This window comes from Notolepis coatsorum, assembly GCF_963971535.1.
Source record: "Notolepis coatsorum genome assembly, chromosome: 13".
Taxonomy (NCBI): Eukaryota; Metazoa; Chordata; class Actinopteri; order Aulopiformes; family Paralepididae; genus Notolepis; species Notolepis coatsorum.
In genome coordinates, this window is record NC_140177.1 from 8228414 (window position 1) to 8249557 (window position 21144).

A 21144-nucleotide genomic window follows, 5' to 3' on the forward strand; every position below is an offset into this window, starting at 1 on the left:
TGGTTAGTTAGTTAGTTAGGTGGTTAGTTAGGTGGTTGGTTAGTTAGTTAGTTAGTTAGTTAGTTAGTTAGTTAGTTAGTTAGTTAGTTAGGTGGTTATTTAGTTAGTTGGTTAGTTAGTTAGGTGGTTAGTTAGTTAGGTGGTTAGTTAGTTAAAAAAAACGATATGTGTAAAACATGAAAGAAATAAAATAAAAATGTAAACCCCCGTGAATATCAAGCCCCTTCCTCATCCCTGTACCTCGTGAACATCATTTCCTTATAAATCTGTTTGAATTGTCTCCTATATTTTTGATAAGGACACTCACGTCTGCGTCTGCATCAGGGGCATGCTGGTGGTCTCGTAGTGGTCGGGGTGGAGGGGGGGCACCACCTCGCCGCTGACGGGGTTGAAGACGGGCAGCGTGGACAGCGGCCAGGAGATCTCCCGGTTCTTGGACATGCTCCTCAGCTCCTTGCTGGACTTCTGGATGGAGTTGTGGTGGACCATCTGGATGCTGCGGGGGAGACGGGAGAGACGTACGTGTCTGAGACCTCACCCCTTTCAGTGCCACACGACAGCCGGTTAACCCTTTCACTGTGGCAATACAGAAGGTTAGCCCTTTACTATCACACACGACCGATGGCGATGCTCCATCATTAGCATCATTAGCTCCGCGGATGCGGAGCTAATGATGCTAATGATGGAGCATCGCCGTCGGTTGTGTGATAGTAAAGGGTTAACCTTCTGTCGTGTGGCAGTGAAAGGGTTAAAAGGGAGGACATATTGTAATGCGCTTACCGTCTTCTCCAGAGTCAGACGACGAGAAGATAGATTATACATTTCCTCTCTGTGTGTTGCGTTCAGTAGAAAGCTATGCGGCTGCATGCTAGCCTAGCTTAGCACAAATGAATGGCAGTGGATACGGACCCAGCTAGCTAGCCCAGCTTAAAACTCCGGGAGGAGAGGTGTTTTTGGCCCCAACGGCTTCATTAATTTGTGCTAAGCTAAACTACTAGCTTACATCCGGATAGCTTTCTACTGAACGCACAGAGAGGACATTCTGACTTGATATTGTCAGCCATGAGGAGGGACCCCTGTCTTGTGGGTAGATAAGGCTGTTTCCCCGGAGCCTGTTTTTGGGATTCGAACTTCGTCAGGGTTTTTCCGAACGAACGTTCGAACCTTCGTTTTTAAATAATAAATAAAAAAATGTAATTTTTTTTCCAAAATAATATATATATATATTTTTTTAGATCCTCAAACAAAATCCTCAATTTGAATAAAGTGATTAATCTGATTAAATTAGTCTCTTTTTTTATTAAATCAACTTTCTTTAATGAATATAACTCAGCAGTTTTTTTTATACTATAATATTAGTGTAGCCTAATCTTTATCTGCAACTGTGAAGAAACCCCCCATTTGTTTAACTTTAAACAGAATGAATAGACAATAGACAAAAAATATAAAAATAAAAAGATTTTTTATTAAAAATAAAAAATTCAAATTTTGATTTAGAATTCGAATGCCAGGAGGCTCCATGAGGAGGAGGGACCCCTGCCTTGTGGTAGAGCACCCAGCCAGGAGGCTCCATGAGGAGGAGGGACCCCTGCCTTGTGGTAGAACACCCAGCCAGGAGGCTCCATGAGGAGGAGGGACCCCTGCCTTGTGGTAGAACACCCAGCCAGGAGGCTCCATGAGGAGGAGGGACCCCTGCCTTGTGGTAGAACACCCAGCCAGGAGGCTCCATGAGGAGGGACCCCTGCCTTGTGGTAGAACACCCAGCCAGGAGGCTCCATGAGGAGGGACCCCTGCCTTGTGGTAGAACACCCAGCCAGGAGGCTCCATGAGGAGGGACCCCTGCCTTGTGGTAGAACACCCAGCCAGGAGGCTCCATGAGGAGGGACCCCTGCCTTGTGGTAGAACACCCAGCCAGGAGGCTCCATGAGGAGGAGGGACCCCTGCCTTGTGGTAGAACACCCAGCCAGGAGGCTCCATGAGGAGGAGGGACCCCTGCCTTGTGGTAGAACACCCAGCCAGGAGGCTCCATGAGGAGGAGGGACCCCTGCCTTGTGGTAGAACACCCAGCCAGGAGGCTCCATGAGGAGGAGGGACCCCTGCCTTGTGGTAGAACACCCAGCCAGGAGGCTCCATGAGGAGGGACCCCTGCCTTGTGGTAGAACACCCAGCCAGGAGGCTCCATGAGGAGGGAGGGACCCCTGCCTTGTGGTAGAACACCCAGCCAGGAGGCTCCATGAGGGGGGAGGGACCCCTGCCTTGTGGTAGAGCACCCAGCCAGGAGGCTCCATGAGGAGGAGGGACCCCTGCCTTGTGGTAGAACACCCAGCCAGGAGGCTCCATGAGGGGGGACCCCTGCCTTGTGGTAGAGCACCCAGCCAGGAGGCTCCATGAGGAGGAGGGACCCCTGCCTTGTGGTAGAACACCCAGCCAGGAGGCTCCATGAGGAGGAGGGACCCCTGCCTTGTGGTAGAACACCCAGCCAGGAGGCTCCATGAGGAGGAGGGACCCCTGCCCTGTGGTAGAACACCCAGCCAGGAGGCTCCATGAGGAGGGACCCCTGCCTTGTGGTAGAACACCCAGCCAGGAGGCTCCATGAGGAGGAGGGACCCCTGCCCTGTGGTAGAACACCCAGCCAGGAGGCTCCATGAGGAGGGACCCCTGCCTTGTGGTAGAACACCCAGCCAGGAGGCTCCATGAGGAGGAGGGACCCCTGCCCTGTGGTAGAACACCCAGCCAGGAGGCTCCATGAGGAGGAGGGACCCCTGCCTTGTGGTAGAACACCCAGCCAGGAGGCTCCATGAGGAGGGGGACCCCAGGAGGGCTGAGCCCAAACGTTCGAGTGTTCGGACCTTCGTTTGTTATGTTGGCATTCGAATTCTAAATCAACATTCAAATTTTCCTTTTTTTCTTTTTTATATATATATTTTAATTTCTTCTGTCTATTCATTCTGTTTAAATGGGGTTTTTCTTCACAGTTGCAGATAAAGATTAGGCTACACTAATATTATAGTATTATGCTATTATAGTACAGTATATGACTCGTTATACAAATTAATAAAATAAAACATTTATCATAAATGAGCCTATCTGCCTCCGCTCGGCGCTCCATCAAGACGTCACCATCACTTTCGTGCCAACCGTGCCCTTATTGGATTATATTTATGTTGACGAAACTGATGAGTTATATATTCATTAAAGAAAGTTGATTTAATAACTTAAACTCAAGTGGTGGTGTCTATAATAATCCCCTTACAAAAAGGTATCATGACGGCTTGATGGTAATTTAGCTTTATCTTAAACCCCGCCTTCTTCTTTTGATCCCCCAATCTCACAGCTGTTGCTTTATAGCTTCAGCAACAGTTGTGATTGGAGGATAATAAAAAAAAAGGCAGGGTTTGAGATTGGTCAATTTCAAATCTAGTATCACCATGGTTACCACTTGTACTTAAAAATAATACCATGGTATATATAATCCAATTCAAACCATGACTGAAATACCATCGTACTTTTTTTGTAAAGGGAAAGATAGTTGGTGGGTATAATGGCTTCACGCATAAGAACATAAGACCTCCGTAAGAATAAACATGACTTTTAATTTAGCTAATTATTGAAGTTATTTTCTCGACAACTGTCTGGCTAATTGAGTAATCCTGGGGGAGTGAGATTGATATGTCTATAGCATCCAATGTATAGCCCAAAGACCAGTATTTGTAACAATATGTGAAATATACGTCTGACGGTCTGCTGTGACGACATGTGTAAACATCGGCAACCATTGGCCTCTCAAACCCGCCCTCTTTTCTTGATCCTCCAATCACAGCCGTTGCTTTCCTTGGACATTTGTGATGAGAGGGTCAAGAAAAGAAGAAGGAAAGAAAGAAAGAAAGAAAGAAAGAAAGAAAGAAAGAAAGAAAGAAAGAAAGAAAGAAAGAAAGAAAGAAAGAAAGAAAGAAAGAAAGAAAGAAAGAAAGAAAGAAAGAAAGAAAGAAAGAAAGAAAGAAAGAAAGAAAGAAAGAAGGCAGGGTTTGAGATAAGCCAATTGGCAACACCAACTGCCTGGGCTAATGTTTTTTGATGAAACTCTTTATTTTCTTTCAGAATCTAATTCATAGTCTGGTTATTTTCTCATTTCTGGTTGCTCATTCAGATATCGTACATCAGCAAAAGAAACATCTACCGTGAACACTATCAACTGCCTATCATTTAACATCTGTTTCTTTTTTGAGCAGCTGATTGGATGAATGAACGTCAACACACAGAGAGACGATGAGATATGATTGGATGTGAGAGTGACATCGATGACAACATGAATGACAAAAAAAACATGATAAAAAGGCAAATCAAACAGACTCGAAAAACAAAAGAGGCATAAAGAAATAGATAATAAAAAAGAAAGGAAATAAATCAGAACACAGGAGAGATAAAAACACTTACTCTGGAGTGTGCATGTTTCTTTTATCCCTAGAAGCAAAACAAAATGGATGAATTAAATACTAATATTAATAGTTAAAAAGACACAGCCACACAGAAGCGAATGGAGGATTTGGATAAAGAATAGGGATGGAGGGATTATTGACCGTATTCACATGGTGGGTGGCCGTTTTTTGCTCTTATGTCGCGCTGTCAGGTTGGGATTCCTTTCCACGGGTGTTGGAAGGAATCCCAACCTGAGCACGACGTGAGAGCAACACGCCCGCCCTTGTGAATAGGTCAACGGCTACACAGAGTGGGGGGGGGGGGGGGCACGTCTCTCCCGGCCTGCGAATGATGGAGGATGATGCGAGGGTTTGGAACGGGACGGAACGACACAACGTGGATGACTGACCTGGCTGCAGGGGCGGACCTAGCACATTTGGCGCCCTAGGCGAGATTCACCACTGCGCCGAGGCTTTTGCCTCTTCATAGTTCTCTAACGTTAGTCTTTCTTTCCTCAACGCTCAATTCTATAAACACTTGACCGATACCCATCAATGCACAGCGCTCTAGCATGTTCTGACTGTGAACACCTAAAGCTGCATGAGGCTCAGACCGACCGACCGTTTTAGATTTTTGGCTCATTTTCCCTTATGTTAGAATTTTTTTATGTAAAAATAATGGTTGCAGATATAGAGGGGGGCGTTTTTTTTTTTGGGCGCCCCCCTCTGGGTGGCGCTCTAGGCGACCGCCTATATCTCCTGTAGGAAGGTCCGCCCCTGCCTGGCTGTCACATCGAGACGAAACTGAAGAGACCTGTGACACCGAGTATATGGAGGACATGGTGTCTTCAGTTAGATGGTACAGTGGAGGGCTGACCCCTCCCTATTAGTCGATTAGTCGACTAATCGGTCGAAAGGAGCCGTAGTCGACTAGCCAACCTCGTAGTCGAATACAAAAAAAATACAAAATAAATAAATATTTATTATTTTTTTTATTTTTATCATTCTTTCCTAAAGAAAAGAGGCCTAGAAGCGCGGCTAACGCTAATGTCACGCATACCAGAGGCTAACTGCCTACGAAAACAGGCACAGGGGCACTGAAAGAGGATTTCACCCGTCTAATGAACACACTAGACTAGACACGTATCAAGATGTATCCATCAGTGGACCAATTGCATGCTTTCGCAGAGGACAAGAAGCCTTCAGTCGACTCCTTCAGACATTAAGCACCCCCCCCCCCCCCCCGCAGCCCAAATGGAATGGTAAAAAATGTAAAAAAACATATAAAAAATATTATACTTATTATACTTTTTTATTATTTTCTTTTTTTTTTAGTCGACCAATAGTCGACTAACGGCAAATTTCAGTCATTCAGTTAGATGGTACAGTGTATGGAGGAGGACATGGTGTCTTCAGTTAGATGGTACAGTGTATGGAGGAGGAGGTGTCTTCAGTTAGATGGTACAGTGTATGGAGGAGGAGGTGTCTTCAGTTAGATGGTACAGTGTATGGAGGAGGTGTCTTCAGTTAGATGGTACAGTGTATGGAGGAGGAGGTGTCTTCAGTTAGATGGTACAGTGTATGGAGGGCATGGTGTCTTCAGTTAGATGGTACAGTGTATGGAGGAGGAGGTGTCTTCAGTTAGATGGTACAGTGTATGGAGGAGGAGGTGTCTTCAGTTAGATGGTACAGTGTATGGAGGAGGTGTCTTCAGTTAGATGGTACAGTGTATGGAGGAGGACATGGTGTCTTCAGTTAGATGGTACAGTGTATGGAGGAGGACATGGTGTCTTCAGTTAGATGGTACAGTGTATGGAGGAGGTGTCTTCAGTTAGATGGTACAGTGGTGAAGCTGCAACTCCAATCCGGGATCAATCAATCAATCAATCAATCAATCACAACGACTGTGGTCCTGTTCGCCTGAATACTTTTACCAACGGATTTCCAGTTCCGCGTTCCGCGATCTGATTGGCCACTGACGTTTCTGGTCGCGCCAATCGTGTGTGACGCCTGTTTCTATCACCGGTTAAGCTTAACTTAGGCGACTCTTTCGAAGTTGGTTAAGGTTAGAGTTTGTCTTAGAGCAGGGCGATAGAACGCCAGCCCTGATTGCAAACGCTAACCTTAACCGACTTCGAAAGAGTCGCCTATAAGCTTAACCGGTGATAAACTAGGCGTTAGGTAGTTTGCAGGCTGTTCGAGGCGGAAAAATGGGCGCGTCACGCGATTGGGCGCACATGTCACATGACCAGAAACGTCAGTGGCCGATCAGATCGCGCACCAGAAACGGCAGTGGCCAATCAGATCGCACCAGAAACGGCAGTGGCCAATCGGATCGCAGAACGTGAACGTGGAACTGGAAATCCGTTGGTACAAAACTAGACGCGTCCGGCTCAGTGCAAAAGCCTCTCTCTCTCTCTACCTCCTCCACGTTTAATATCCTATTCTTATCAAACGGGAAGGGAGATTGTCAGGTTTTTTTATTAATAAACTGTGGATATCAAACGGGGAAGGTAAATATGGTTTTAAACTGTTTTAAATTCAGAGATATTGTATTGCACTGCACTATTTGCATCATTTTACTCCGTCTATTCTATTCTACTATTTTATTGCACTGCACTATTTTACTCTGTCTATTCTATTCTACTATTTTATTGCACTGCACTATTTTACTCCGTCTATTCTATTCTACTATTTTATTGCACTGCACTATTTTACTCCGTCTATTCTATTCTACTGTTTTATTGCACTGCACTATTGCATCATTTTACTCTTATTATTTTATTGCACTGCACTATTGAACTATTTTACTCCGTCTATTCTACTCTTTTTATTATTGTGTATTTTAAAACTGCAATAGATGAACAAGGTGGCATGTTGGGATGTTAGATCCTGATGTGAAAGACGATCAGTGGTTTTATGTGTCTGCACTTTATGTTCCTGTCTCTCTGCTGCTGCCGAGCACTTTGAGCTGCAAGTCTTGTATGAAAGGTGCTCTCTACACATAAAGTGTATTATTATTATTAATATTAATATTACTTGGTCCTGTTGGATAAAGAAACGCTCCTAGAATTCAGCTCTGCTAAGGCGCCATATATCGTCACTTGGCGGAAGAAAACCTTGCAACTCCAAAAAACCCAACTTTTCACTGAGTGGAAAAAACAAACACAGATTTGAGGGCGAATAGAGTTACGACGAGGTTTAGACACGATGATCGGGTTAATGCTTTCCCATTGTTTTAAACTGTGTAAAACCACACACACACACATATGGAGGATGATCTACTGAGTTGATTTATAATAAAAAATTAAATAAAAAGGTTTTCTTCCGCCAGCGACGATATGAAAAGAGCTTCCGTGACTCTTTCCGTGTGTATTTGTGTGGAAGAAAAGACGGGAGCACTTACACCCCTTCCCGTCGGAAGCACATGGAGTATCCCAGGATGAAGAACAGCACCAGGGCCACGGCGGAGGGCACCGCCAGCGTCACCAGGAAGTCCGAGAAGTAGTCCCGGCTCTTCAGGGACTCCGAGGGGGGGTTGTACTCCCCGAAGTCGTGCAGCACGCCGGTCCCGGGGTCGGGCCGGTTACTGTAGATCATCACCACCTTGGTTATGTCCACCTAAAAACACCAACGTGTCGATCAGTACCAGCAGCACGTGACCCGCCCCCTGCACACGAGCTGGTCCAATATATTCAGGCTATCTGCAGGTTTCAACAAGTTACATTGAAGACTTTCTATTTTTTTTTATTATTATGTTTTTGGTCGATTTCTATTGGCTTTATTGGACATGTCCGGCAGAGAGGAAGAACGGGGGGAGATATGGGGGAGACATGCGGCAAAGGTCGCCGGGTCCGGGAGTCGAACCCGGGATGGCAGTGTTGCACCACCCTGGCACGCATTTCTACCAAAGGTAGCCGCATTTCTGGCAGACGCTCTCTGATTGGCCGACGTCAGTTTCTACACTGGTTAAGCTTAGGCAATCTTCGAAGTTGGTTAAGGTTAGGCAAGTTCTTTCGACTGTTAAGCTTAGGCACTCTTTCGAAGTTGGTTAAGGTTAGCGTTTGTCTTAGAGCATGGGGATAGAACGCCAGGTAGTTTGCAGGCTGTTTGACGTGGAAATGGGCAAAGACACAGCTCGTCACGCTATTGGGCGCACATGTCACATGACCAGAAACATCTGCCAGAAATGCGGCTACGGAAAGTATAGCGCCCTGGCGCCCTGACGATTTTTATTTTTTTTTGGTATCTACTTTTTCTCCCATTTTTCTATTTTTCTCCCATCCCAATTTCATATCGTCCAATTCTACCCTCCCCTGTCTCAAACGCTGTTAGGCCATGCCTCCCACTGGCCGGCTGCAATGTGGACCAAGCCTTACATCACGTGTCCCCTCCGGTACTCGAGGAGGCAGCCGTCGCATCTTTTCACCTGCACAGCGCGATCTCTCAGCGGCGAGGGTCTGCGTTTGGAGGGCACGCCGCCCCCGTCGCTTCCTGATTCTGCTGCGCAGGCGCACCAACCGACCTGCAGGAGTCGCTGTCCACAACGTCAGCTTCCCACCCCTAACACTGCCAATTGTGTTAGTATGAACGACCAGCCAAGCTGGTAGCAATGCCCAGCATCTCCTGCACTAGTGGCGAGCGCCTTGCCCACTGCGCCACTTAGCCGCCCCCCTGAAGACTTTTTAGGACCTTTTTAATACCACTTATTAGATTTCACAACCATACCAAACAAAACACATATTCAACACTTGCGTTCCAATTTAAATTCTCACGCTTTCCATACAAGCTCTCGCCAGACTCATGAAAAACAACCATGAAAAAACTAGGACTTTTAAATACAAAAACATTTCATATTATTTAAGAGGTTAATACCCTGCAGATACCCTGATATTGTAGATTTTCTCTCGCTGGATGCGCCGTATAGGGTGAAACCAATATATCAGTTTTCTGATTGTTAGATTTAGTTGACTTTTAATTAATGTTACTTATCCTGTCTTATTCAGGACAGGACTCTGTGTTGTGTAGTTTGATGTTGAAGAAAAGATTCAACATCTAACAACCCTAGATTCATTCCCTCTGCGAGGGAAGCCATCTGGATACCTATTTAGTCTAGCTAACTAAAATGTTGAGAATGTTGACACTTAGGGTGTGTTCAGTCTAGAGAGACAGAGAGAGGAAGAGAGAGAGAGAGAGAGGCAGAGAGAGAGAGAGAGAGAGAGAGGCAGAGAGAGAGAGAGAGAGAGAGAGAGAGAGAGAGACTGTCCGCGCGCGGCGCCAGTCTAGAGAGACAGAGAGAGGAGAGAGAGAGGCAGAGAGAGAGAGAGAGAGAGAGAGAGGAGTCCGCGCGCCTGTCATTAATTTGAGTTGGGTCGCGCGACCGCCGCCACTAGGCACCTGTCACTCATTTGCTCTAGATTAGATACTATATAAAGTTCGTTTTGCGTTCACACCAACAGCAAACGCACCATGGTCCACTTTGAAACGAACCGAGTCCCAACTTTTCAAGAGGACCATGGTTCGGTTGTTTGGTCCTCATTATAGTTCGGTTTGCGTTCAGACCTGTACAAACCAAACGGACTATCGATCTAAAGGGACCATGGTCCACTTAAAGTGGACCAAACAGCGTAGGTGTGAACGCGCCCTTAGTGTGGTATACAGGTCAGAAGTGAGAATAGACCGTTCTTCCATCCTAACATTCCTCGGCTAAGTGAACTTAGACCTATAGAATTGTTTTAATGGTTTTATCTTCTAAGATAACTATATCTGGCCGATATTAGACTTTCTTCAACTATCAGATACCGGTCTAGTCGATGTCAGCCACCTGAAAGGACTCTCTGGTCAGAGACGTTTTATTTTTTACATTCAAAGTAAACAGCAGATACATCTTTTTTTAGTTTCAGGCACACGTCAGGGCTGTCACTTGCTCCCTCCTGGATTCCTCTGACAAATTAGCTCAACTCGGCTCGGCGGTGGTGAGAAAATGTTGATTTTCAGTTCAGGCAAAAATAGTAACACGGGCCGGCCTCCCTCCTCCTCACCAGGGAGATCTTACACCAGTCGATGTGGAACTGAGATCTGAACTTCTTGTCACAGCTGATGACGGGCTCCATCTCCTGGCTACAGCGCAGCTGGTTGTGAGGGCTCTCCACCTCGCGCAGGCACGCCGAGAAGGCCACGTCCGCGCCCACCATCACATACACACTAGAGGACAGGAGGAGAGGTTCATTTAGACGGGGCACGGCGTCCGCGCCCACCATCACATACACACTAGAGGACAGGAGAAGAGGTTCATTTAGACGGGGCATGTCGTCCGCGCCCACCATCACATACACACTAGAGGACAGGAGAAGAGGTTCATTTAGACGGGGCATGTCGTCCGCGCCCACCATCACATACACACTAGAGGACAGGAGAAGAGGTTCATTTAGACGGGGCACGTCGTCCGCGCCCACCATCACATACACACTAGAGGACAGGAGAAGAGGTTCATTTAGACGGGGCACGGCCCGCGCCCACCATCACATACACACTAGAGGACAGGAGAAGAGGTTCGTTTAGACGGGGCACGTCGTCCGCGCCCACCATCACATACACACTAGAGGGCAGGAGAAGAGGTTCATTTAGACGGGGCACGTCGTCCGCGCCCACCATCACATACACACTAGAGGACAGGAGAAGAGGTTCATTTAGACGGGGCACGTCGTCCGCGCCCACCATCACATACACACTAGAGGACAGGAGGAGAGGTTCGTTTAGACGGGGCATGTCGTCCGCGCCCACCATCACATACACACTAGAGGACAGGAGGAGAGGTTCGTTTAGACGGGGCAGGGCGTCCGCGCCCACCATCACATACACACTAGAGCAGGGGTTCCCAAACTTTTCAGGCCGGGACCCAGAAAATAAGGCGTCAGAGAGCCGCGGCCCAATGCACATCGTCAGGCTTTTTATTTTTTAATTTTTTTTGCCAGGCGACCGATTTTTTAAGCCAAATATCACTTCAATCCTATTAAGTTAGTTCAAGTTAGTTATTCATTTATATGTGCTATTTATGAGAGGGCTAACTTGTTGCAAAATAATAATGATAATAATAATAGCCTCATTAAAATACTATTGTTGCTTCGGTTGTTTTCAGCGTTTTATGTGCATAATCTGTTATTTAGTTTGAAATGTTCGTTGAAATAAGTAGTTTTTTCATTTTTGTTTATTTATTAAGTTAATATAAAACCATATAGTCACATTTTAGAATACAATAGAATATAATTTTAGAATACAACTAGAAACACTGTCCTGGCCTGCTTCTAAGTTCAGTGGCCTGACAAAAATAAAAAATAAAAAAATAAAATAAAATAAATAAAATAAATAAAATAAATAAAATAAATAAAATAAATAAAATAAATAAAATAAATAAAATAAATAAAATAAATAAAATAAATAAAATAAATAAAATAAATAAAATAAATAAAATAAATAAAATAAATAAAATAAATAAAATAAATAAAATAAATAAAATAAATAAAATAAATAAAATAAATAAAATAAATAAAATAAATAAAATAAATAAAATAAATAAAATAAATAAAATAAATAAAATAAATAAAATAAATAAAATAAATAAAATAAATAAAATAAATAAAATAAATAAAATAAATAAAATAAATAAAATAAATAAAATAAATAAAATAAATAAAATAAATAAAATAAATAAAATAAATAAAATATATATATATATATTTTTTTAATCATCTCGCGGCCCACCCATGGCTGTTCGCGGCCCACCTTTGGGTCGCGACCCCGACTTTGGGAACCACTGCACTAGAGGACAGGAGAAGAGGTTAATTTAGACGGGGCACGTCGTCCGCGCCCACCATCACATACACACTAGAGGACAGGAGAAGAGGTTAATTTAGACGGGGCACGTCGTCCGCGCCCACCATCACATACACACTAGAGGACAGGAGAAGAGGTTCGTTTAGACGGGGCACGTCGTCCGCGCCCACCATCACATACACACTAGAGGACAGGAGAAGAGGTTAGTTTAGACGGGGCACGGCCCGCGCCCACCATCACATACACACTAGAGGACAGGAGAAGAGGTTCATTTAGACGGGGCACGGCGTCCGCGCCCACCATCACATACACACTAGAGGACAGGAGAAGAGGTTCATTTAGACGGGGCACGGCCCGCGCCCACCATCACATACACACTGGAGGACAGGAGAAGAGGTTCATTTAGACGGGGCACGGCGTCCGCGCCCACCATCACATACACACTAGAGCAGTGGTTCCCAAAGTCGGGGTCGCGATCCAAAGGTGGGCCGCGAGCAGCCACGGGTGGGCCGCGAGATGATTTAAAAAAAATAAAAAATAAATAAAATTTTTTTTTTTTTTTTTTTTTTTTTTTGTCAGGCCACTGAACTTAGAAGCAGGCCAGGACAGTGTTTCTAGTTGTATTCTAAAATTATATTCTATTGTATTCTAAAATGTGACTATATGGTTTTATATTAACTTAATAAATAAACAAAAACGAAAAATCTACTTATTTCAACGAACATTTCAAACTAAATAACAGATTATGCACATAAAACGCTGAAAACAACCGAAGCAACAATAGTATTTTAATGAGGCTATGATTATTATCATTATTATTTTGCAACAAGTTAGCCCTCTCATAAATAGCACATATAAATGAATAACTAACTTGAACTAACTTAATAGGATTGAAGTGAAATTTGGCTTAAAAAATCGGTCACATGGCAAAAAAAAAAAAAAAAAAAGCCTGACGATGTGCATTGGGCCGCGGCTCTCTGACGCCTTATTTTCTGGGCCCTGGCCTGAAAAGTTTGGGAACCCCTGCACTAGAGGACAGGAGAAGAGGTTCATTTAGACGGGGGGCACGTCGTCCGCGCCCACCATCACATACACACTAGAGGACAGGAGAAGAGGTTCGTTTAGACGGGGCACGGCGTCCGCGCCCACCATCACATACACACTAGAGGACAGGAGAAGAGGTTCATTTAGACGGGGCATGTCGTCCGCGCCCACCATCACATACACACTAGAGCAGTGGTTCCCAAAGTCGGGGTCGCGACCCAAAGGTGGGCCGCGAGCAGCCACGGATGGGCCGCGAGATGATTTAAAAAAATAAAAAGAAATAAAAAAAAAATCTATTTTATTTTTAATTTTTTTATTTAAATTTTTTTTGTCAGGCCACTGAACTTAGAAGCAGGCCAGGACAGTGTTTCTAGTTGTATTCTAAAATTCTATTCTATTGTATTCTAAAATGTGACTATATGGTTTTATATTAACTTAATAAATAAACAAAAACAAAAAATCTACTTATTTCAACGAACATTTCAAACTAAATAACAGATTATGCACATAAAACGCTGAAAACAACCGAAGCAACAATAGTATTTTAATGAGGCTATTATTATTATCATTATTATTTTGCAACAAGTTAGCCCTCTCATAAATAGCACATATAAATGAATAACTAACTTGAACTAACTTAATAGGATTGAAGTGATATTGATATTGAAGTGAGTCGCCTGGCAAAAAAAAAAAAAAAAAAGGCCAGACGATGTGCATTGGGCCGCGGCTCTCTGACGCCTTATTTTCTGGGCCCCGGCCTGAAAAGTTTGGGAACCCCTGCACTAGAGGACAGGAGAAGAGGTTCATTTAGACACTAGAGCAGTGATTCCCAAAGTCGGGGTCGCGACCCAAAGGTGGGCCGCGAGCAGCCACGGGAGGGCCGCGAGAAGATTTTTCACAAAAAAGAAAAAGAAAAAAAAAATCCAATTCTTATTCCTTTTTTTTGTCAGGCCACTGAACTTAGAAGCAGGCCAGGACAGTGTTTCTAGTTGTATTCTAAAATTGTATTCTATTGTATTCTAAAATGTGACTATATGGTTTTATATTAACTTAATAAATAAACAAAAACGAAAAATCTACTTATTTCAACGAACATTTCAAACTAAATAACAGATTATGCACATAAAACGCTGAAAACAACCGAAGCAACAATAGTATTTTAATGAGGCTATTATTATTATCATTATTATTTTGCAACAAGTTAGCCCTCTCATAAATAGCACATATAAATGAATAACTAACTTGAACTAACTTAATAGGATTGAAGTGATATTTGGCTTAAAAAATCGGTCGCCTGGCAAAAAAAAATAAAAAAATAAAAAAAGCCTGACGATGTGCATTGGGCCGCGGCTCTCTGACGCCTTATTTTCTGGGTCCCGGCCTGAAAAGTTTGGGAACCCCTGCACTAGAGGACAGGAGAAGAGGTTCATTTAGACGGGGCACGTCGTCCGTGCCCACCATCACATACTATTACACACTAGAGGACAGGAGAAGAGGTTCATTTAAATGGTAAATGGCTGCTTTTTTATATAGCAGCTTTTATCCAAAGCGCTTTACAATTTGTTACTCCAATTTTTTACCCATTCACTCACACATTCACACACCGACAGCGGAGGCGACCATGCGAGGTGCCAACCTGCTCATCAGGAGCAGTTAGGGGTTAAGTGTCATGCTCAAGGACACATCGACACGCTGCCCGGGAGGAGCGGGAATCGAACCGGGAATCGAACCGGGAACCTCCGGATTGCCAGACGACTGCTCTACCTCCCGAGCCACTGTCGCCCCCGTTTAGACAGGGCATGTCCAAACATCACATACACACTGACTAGAGGACAGGAGAAGAGGTTCATTTAGACAGGGCTGTGAAATTGTGTCTCGGGTCGCTCAAAAAACGGATTTAGCGATGGTCCCGTGGGCAGTATATGGAAGAAGAAGAAAAAATAACACTGAATTTATACACAACCACATTTGTCTCCACATCTCTTTCAGTTTGGCGATGAACTGAACTACTTTTGGATGGTTTCTGTGACGCTTGTGAAAAAATACAGTGTATATTGTGGATGAAGTGGAAATAGAAAAACTAAGAATAATTTTGTCCCTGGGGCGCATACGTGCTGTATTGCCCTGTGACTAGAATCACATTTTTCAGCCCTACTTTAAAATTAGCTGTTCCAACCAAGCCAGAGCGTGTCACGAATGGCAAACAGCGTAAAGGCGCAGTTCACCCAAAAAAAAAAACAAAAAAAAAAAACATGTTTTTCCTAGAGTGATTTGCCTAGTTTTGGAGATGTCCGCTGTAGAGATGTCTCCCATCACTCCCAATACAATGGAGCTGAATGGCACTTAAAAGTGCTACGGAAATAATGTACTGTACATACATTTGAAAAACTCAAAAACAATATCCCTTTCTAGGCTGACTCTAGAGGCATGTGGCAGGGCCTCAGAACAATGACAGACTACAAAGGAACCCCCCTCAAACTGAACAGTGACATCTCCTTAGCAAATGATCTCAACTCCTTCTATGCGAGGTTTGAGGCTGTGAATAACAACACCAGCCTACAAACCACGGCAATGGGGGGGGGGGGGGGGGGTCTGCTGATGGAGACTCAGTGTTCAGGGTAACAGAGCATGAGGTGAGACGGATCTTTAAAAAAGTGGATATCAGGAAGGCAGCAGGACCGGACGGCATCCCCGGCCGCGTCCTAAAAGTCTGTGCCGACCAACTGGCCCCGGTATTCACTGACATCTTCAACCTGTCCTTGGAACAGGCCGTCATCCCCACCTGTCTGAAGAAGTCCACCATCATCCCTGTACCCAAAAAATCTACGCCCGCTTGCCTCAACGACTACCGCCCTGTAGCCCTCACCTCCATAGCCATGAAGTGCTTTGAGAAGCTAGTGAAGGGCTACATCTGTTCCTCCCTCCCCATCAACCTGGACCCTCTGCAATTTGCATATCGCCCCAACAGGTCCACGGAGGACGCCATAGCCCATGTGCTGCACACAGCAGCATCACATCTGGACAAGAGGCAGGGGAACTATGTGAGAATGCTGTTCATCGACTACAGCTCAGCATTCAATACCATAGTCCCCTCCAAACTCATAGCCAAGCTCAGGGACCTGGGCTTGAACTATGACCTGTGCCAGTGGGTCCTGGACTTCCTGACGGGCAGACCCCAGGTGGTAAGAGCCGGCAACTGCACCTCCTCATCCATCACGCTCAACATAGGGGCCCCCCAGGGCTGTGTTCTGAGCCCCCTCCTCTACTCCCTGTACACACATGACTGCGTAGCACAGCGGAACAACAACACCATCATCAAATTTGCTGATGACACAGTAGTGGTGGGCCTGATCTCTGCCAACGACGAAAGGGCCTACCTGGAAGAGGTAGAGAACCTGTCACAGTGGTGTCAGGAGAACTGCCTCTCCCTGAACGTCAGCAAAACAAAAGAGATGATTGTGGACTTCAGGAGGTCGGGGGTCAAGGACTACAGCCCCCTCAGCATCGACGGGGCACCAGTTGAGAGAGTGAACAGTTTCAAGTACCTCGGAGCCCACATATCCGAGGACTTGACATGGACCACACACATTGACAGTGTTGTGAAGAAGGCACGACAACGCCTCTACTTCCTCAGGCGCCTAAGGAAGTTCCAAGTCAGTCAGAAGATCCTTAGGAACTTCTACTCATGTACAATAGAGAGCATCCTGACCGGCAACATCACCTCCTGGTTTGGGAATAGCACTGCACAAGACCGTAGCAGACTACAAAGAGTGACACGTTCAGCCGAACGCACAATTAGAGGGGGGCTTCCCACCCTCCAGAACATTTACAACAAGCGGTGCAAGGGGAAGGCTAAGAGAATTATTAAGGACTCGAGCCACCCGAACAACTGCCTCTTTGAACTGCTGCCGTCAGGCAAGCGATACCGGAGTCTTATGGCGAGCACAGAAAGACTCAGAAGGAGCTTCTATCCCCAGGCCATCAGGCTGCTAAACGAACAATAATCGCTAAACGAACAATAATCACTATGCAACAACCATCAAATGCACACAGCACACACACCCACACGCACACACTCACTCAAACAAACAACACACTGCAGCACCCACTCTCCACACTTTAGATCACACAAACACACTTACACTTTATATTTATTGATAAAGGATTTGCACTACAACTCGTACACCTACTGTGAATTGTACCTAAACTGCACCTCGTCCATTATGCCTTGCACTATATAGCATTGTATATTAGTACACTGCACAGTATTGTATATTGTATGGTAACTACGTCTACGAACATTGTACATATGTCTAAACTGAACACTGTGACCTCTTTTTTTACTTCTAATTTTTACTATGTTTTTATTTCATACTTATCTTGTCATGCACAGTCTCTGGAGCGCAACAGTAAGAAGCATTTTGTACAAAAGTATTCTGTACTTCTGTATGACAACTATTAAAGAAACTTGAAACTTGAGAAATCACGACCCAAGATAATCCACAGACCTTGTTGTGAGCAGTTTCATTTAGGAACTATTTTCTACCGAAGTACACCACCACCATTCATTATTATCACGGGAGTGGACTTCGGAAATAGTTCCTACGTGAAACTGCTCACAACTAGGTCTGTGGATTATCTTGAGTGCCCTGGTCGTTGTTTCTGGAAAGGGACAATAGTATCTATATGAAGGGATAATAAATACCCACAACAAAGTTATAATGGATCTCCCTTTGGCTTTCTGGTAGCTCAGCTGAGAGTAGAGGAGTAGATAACAGCGTGGCTTATAGCCCCGTTCAGCTCCACTGTATTGGGAGTGATGGCAGACATCTCTACGGCAGACATCTCTACTTATTATTTTGTGTGAACTGCCCCTTTAACCGCTGCACATTGGCACGGACCCAGTCGGGCACTTCTTCTTCCCAGCTGGAGTCCCAGGGTGGGGCATAAAGGAGTCCCTGTCCGGCTGCAGGAACGTGGCAGTGGGCTCTCTCTGTTATCTATGCAAGAGTCTGAGCGCCCCCCCCCCCCCCCCCCCCACGCTGGGTCTCGTCGAGTCTCCGTCGCACCCTTTCATCTGCCCACCGTGCCCATGAATAACGTATGAACAACTTATGTAGCGCTTCATGTCGGCTATTTACCCCCCGTGAATTATACAGCGGCAGACGCGCTCTTATCATCTCAAGCTGTGTGGATCCTCTGGGCTCCAATTAGAGGAATCCTCAGCACCTGACGAGAGGACGAGAGACCGACTGCCTGGGATCTCTCTACCGGGCCAGACGGGCGATGAGGTCACCGGGCCAGACAGGCCATGAGGTCACCGGGCCAGACGGGCCATGAGGTCACCGGGCCAGACAGGCCATGAGGTCACCGGGCCAGACAGGCCATGAGGTCACCGGGCCAGACGGGCGATGAGGTCACCGGGCCAGACAGGCCATGAGGTCACCGGGCCAGACAGGCCATGAGGTCACCGGGCCAGACGGGCGATGAGGTCACCGGGCGATGAGGTCACCGGGCCAGACAGGCGATGAGGTCACCGGGCCAGACAGGCGATGAGGTCACCGGGCCAGACAGGCGATGAGGTCACCGGGCCAGACAGGCGATGAGGTCACCGGGCCAGACAGGCGATGAGGTCACCGGGCGAGACAGGCGATGAGGTCACCGGGCCAGACAGGCGATGAGGTCACCGGGCCAGACAGGCGATGAGGTCACCGGGCCAGACAGGCGATGAGGTCACCGGGCCAGACAGGCGATGAGGTCACCGGGCGATGAGGTCACCGGGCCAGACAGGCGATGAGGTCACCGGGCCAGACAGGCGATGAGGTCACCGGGCCAGACAGGCGATGAGGTCACCGGGCGATGAGGTCACCGGGCCAGACAGGCGATGAGGTCACCGGGCCAGACAGGCGATGAGGTCACCGGGCCAGACAGGCGATGAGGTCACTGGGCCAGACAGGCGATGAGGTCACCGGGCCAGACAGGCGATGAGGTCACTGGGCCAGACAGGCGATGAGGTCACCGGGCCAGACAGGCGATGAGGTCACTGGGCCAGACAGGCGATGAGGTCACCGGGCCAGACAGGCGATGAGGTCACCGGGCCAGACAGGCGATGAGGTCACCGGGCCAGACAGGCGATGAGGTCACCGGGCCAGACAGGCGATGAGGTCACCCAATGGGATCAATAAAGGAATATCTCATATTATCTTAAAATCAGTAAGCGCGGTGTGACCTCCCGAAGCTGCTCACCCCCGTCACCCTAAGTGTGGTGTGACCCCCCCCCCCCCACCCGTCACCCTAAGTGTGGCATGACCCCCCCCGTCACCCTAAGTGTGGTATGACCCCCCCCCCCCCACCCGTCACCCTAAGTGTGGGGTGACCTCCCCCGTCCGTCCGTCACCCTAAGTGTGGTGTGACCCCCCCCCCCCCCCGTCACCCTAAGTGTGGCATGACCCCCCCCCCCCGTCACCCTAAGTGTGGTGTGACCCCCCCCCCCCCCGTCACCCTAAGTGTGGTGTGACCCCCCCCCCCCCCGTCACCCTAAGTGTGGCATGACCCCCCCCCCCGTCACCCTAAGTGTGGTGTGACCCCCCCCCCCCCCCGTCACCCTAAGTGTGGCATGACCCCCCCCCCCGTCACCCTAAGTGTGGTGTGACCCCCCCCCCCCCCGTCACCCTAAGTGTGGCATGACCCCCCCCCCCCCGTCACCCTAAGTGTGGGGTGACCTCCCCCGTCCGTCCGTCACCCTAAGTGTGGTGTGACCCCCCCCCCCCCGTCACCCTAAGTGTGGCATGACCCCCCCCCCCCCCCCCCGTCACCCTAAGTGTGGGGTGACCTCCCCCGCAGGGTGACCACCCGTCCCGCATTTTGCGGGACAGTCACGCAAAATGGAACGTTTGTCCCGCCTCCCGCATGAACAGAACGATGTCCCGCATTTCAAAGATCATGGTAAAACGGAAAACTGTCAACATGACCGGCTCCGCGGCCAACGTTACGTTTGATTTAACGTACCCGTTAAGTATAAACGAGTGGATATAGATATAGAGTCTAATGCAAGCGAAAGTCGGAGAAAGTAACAGTCCCGGGAGTTCAATGCCCAGGCCGTCCACTTGGTGGTGTTGAAGGGTTAACTGTGGCTTTTCTCCGGCGCGTCCAGCTCGTCTTTCGTTGGATTGGCGGCACGTCTAATAATGCTGTTTTTATGAATACCGTTAGATGTAGGCCCGTCCTCTATATCTATCCACTTGTTTATAGTTAACGGGCACGTTAAATTAGATCAATACGTCATTAGTTTGCGTTGCCAAGCTGGTTGATAGCCTACTCCATTTGATATTCCATAGCGACGAGACATCTTTAGGAACTATTCTTCTACGCCAGGTTCACTGAAATCGATATAAAAGACCCTAGAATTGTCTGTATTCATCCTATATTTTGCATCTTGCTGTATAAAAGCAATAATACACTCGACCCCGTGGTATGTCCAAAATGTGCTATATACAGTATAGCCTACCGCCGAATATGAAATCAAGGCATTTAAATAATACATTTAATAATAAGTCATATATTTCCCCCCCCCTCTCCTACGTGTCCAGCATTGTCCCGCAAAAGCAGTCCTGCTGTCCTGCGACTGAACATTTTGACCTGGTCACCCTAAGTGTGGTGTGACCCCCCCTCCTGCTCACCCCTCCTTCAGGTTGTTGATGGGGAGGGGCACGCGGCCCCCGCGGTCCAGCGCCGACGTGATGTTGATGGCGTTGAGCCGCTCCGGCTGCCACACGTTCTTCACGGCGCCCAGGAAGTCCCCCAGAACCTCGCTGGCCAACATCTCCTCCACGTTCATGTTCCTGATGTAGAA

General features: G+C 46.8%; 1 protein-coding gene across 1 annotated transcript in view; it reads right to left on the reverse strand.

The window, feature by feature from the left end:
* The window catches only part of sgce (sarcoglycan, epsilon), a 29074-nt gene extending 7936 nt beyond the window's left edge, over positions 1-21138 (reverse strand). The window contains exons 1-5 of the mRNA XM_084326953.1: positions 20972-21138; positions 10457-10619; positions 7822-8036; positions 4435-4461; positions 308-496 (exon numbers count right to left, since the gene is read on the reverse strand). Coding sequence (XP_084183079.1) covers positions 308-496; positions 4435-4461; positions 7822-8036; positions 10457-10619; positions 20972-21129 — 752 coding nt within the window. The 5' untranslated portion in view covers positions 21130-21138. The remainder of the gene's footprint in view (positions 1-307; positions 497-4434; positions 4462-7821; positions 8037-10456; positions 10620-20971) is intronic.
* Between the last annotated feature and the right edge of the window lie 6 nt (positions 21139-21144).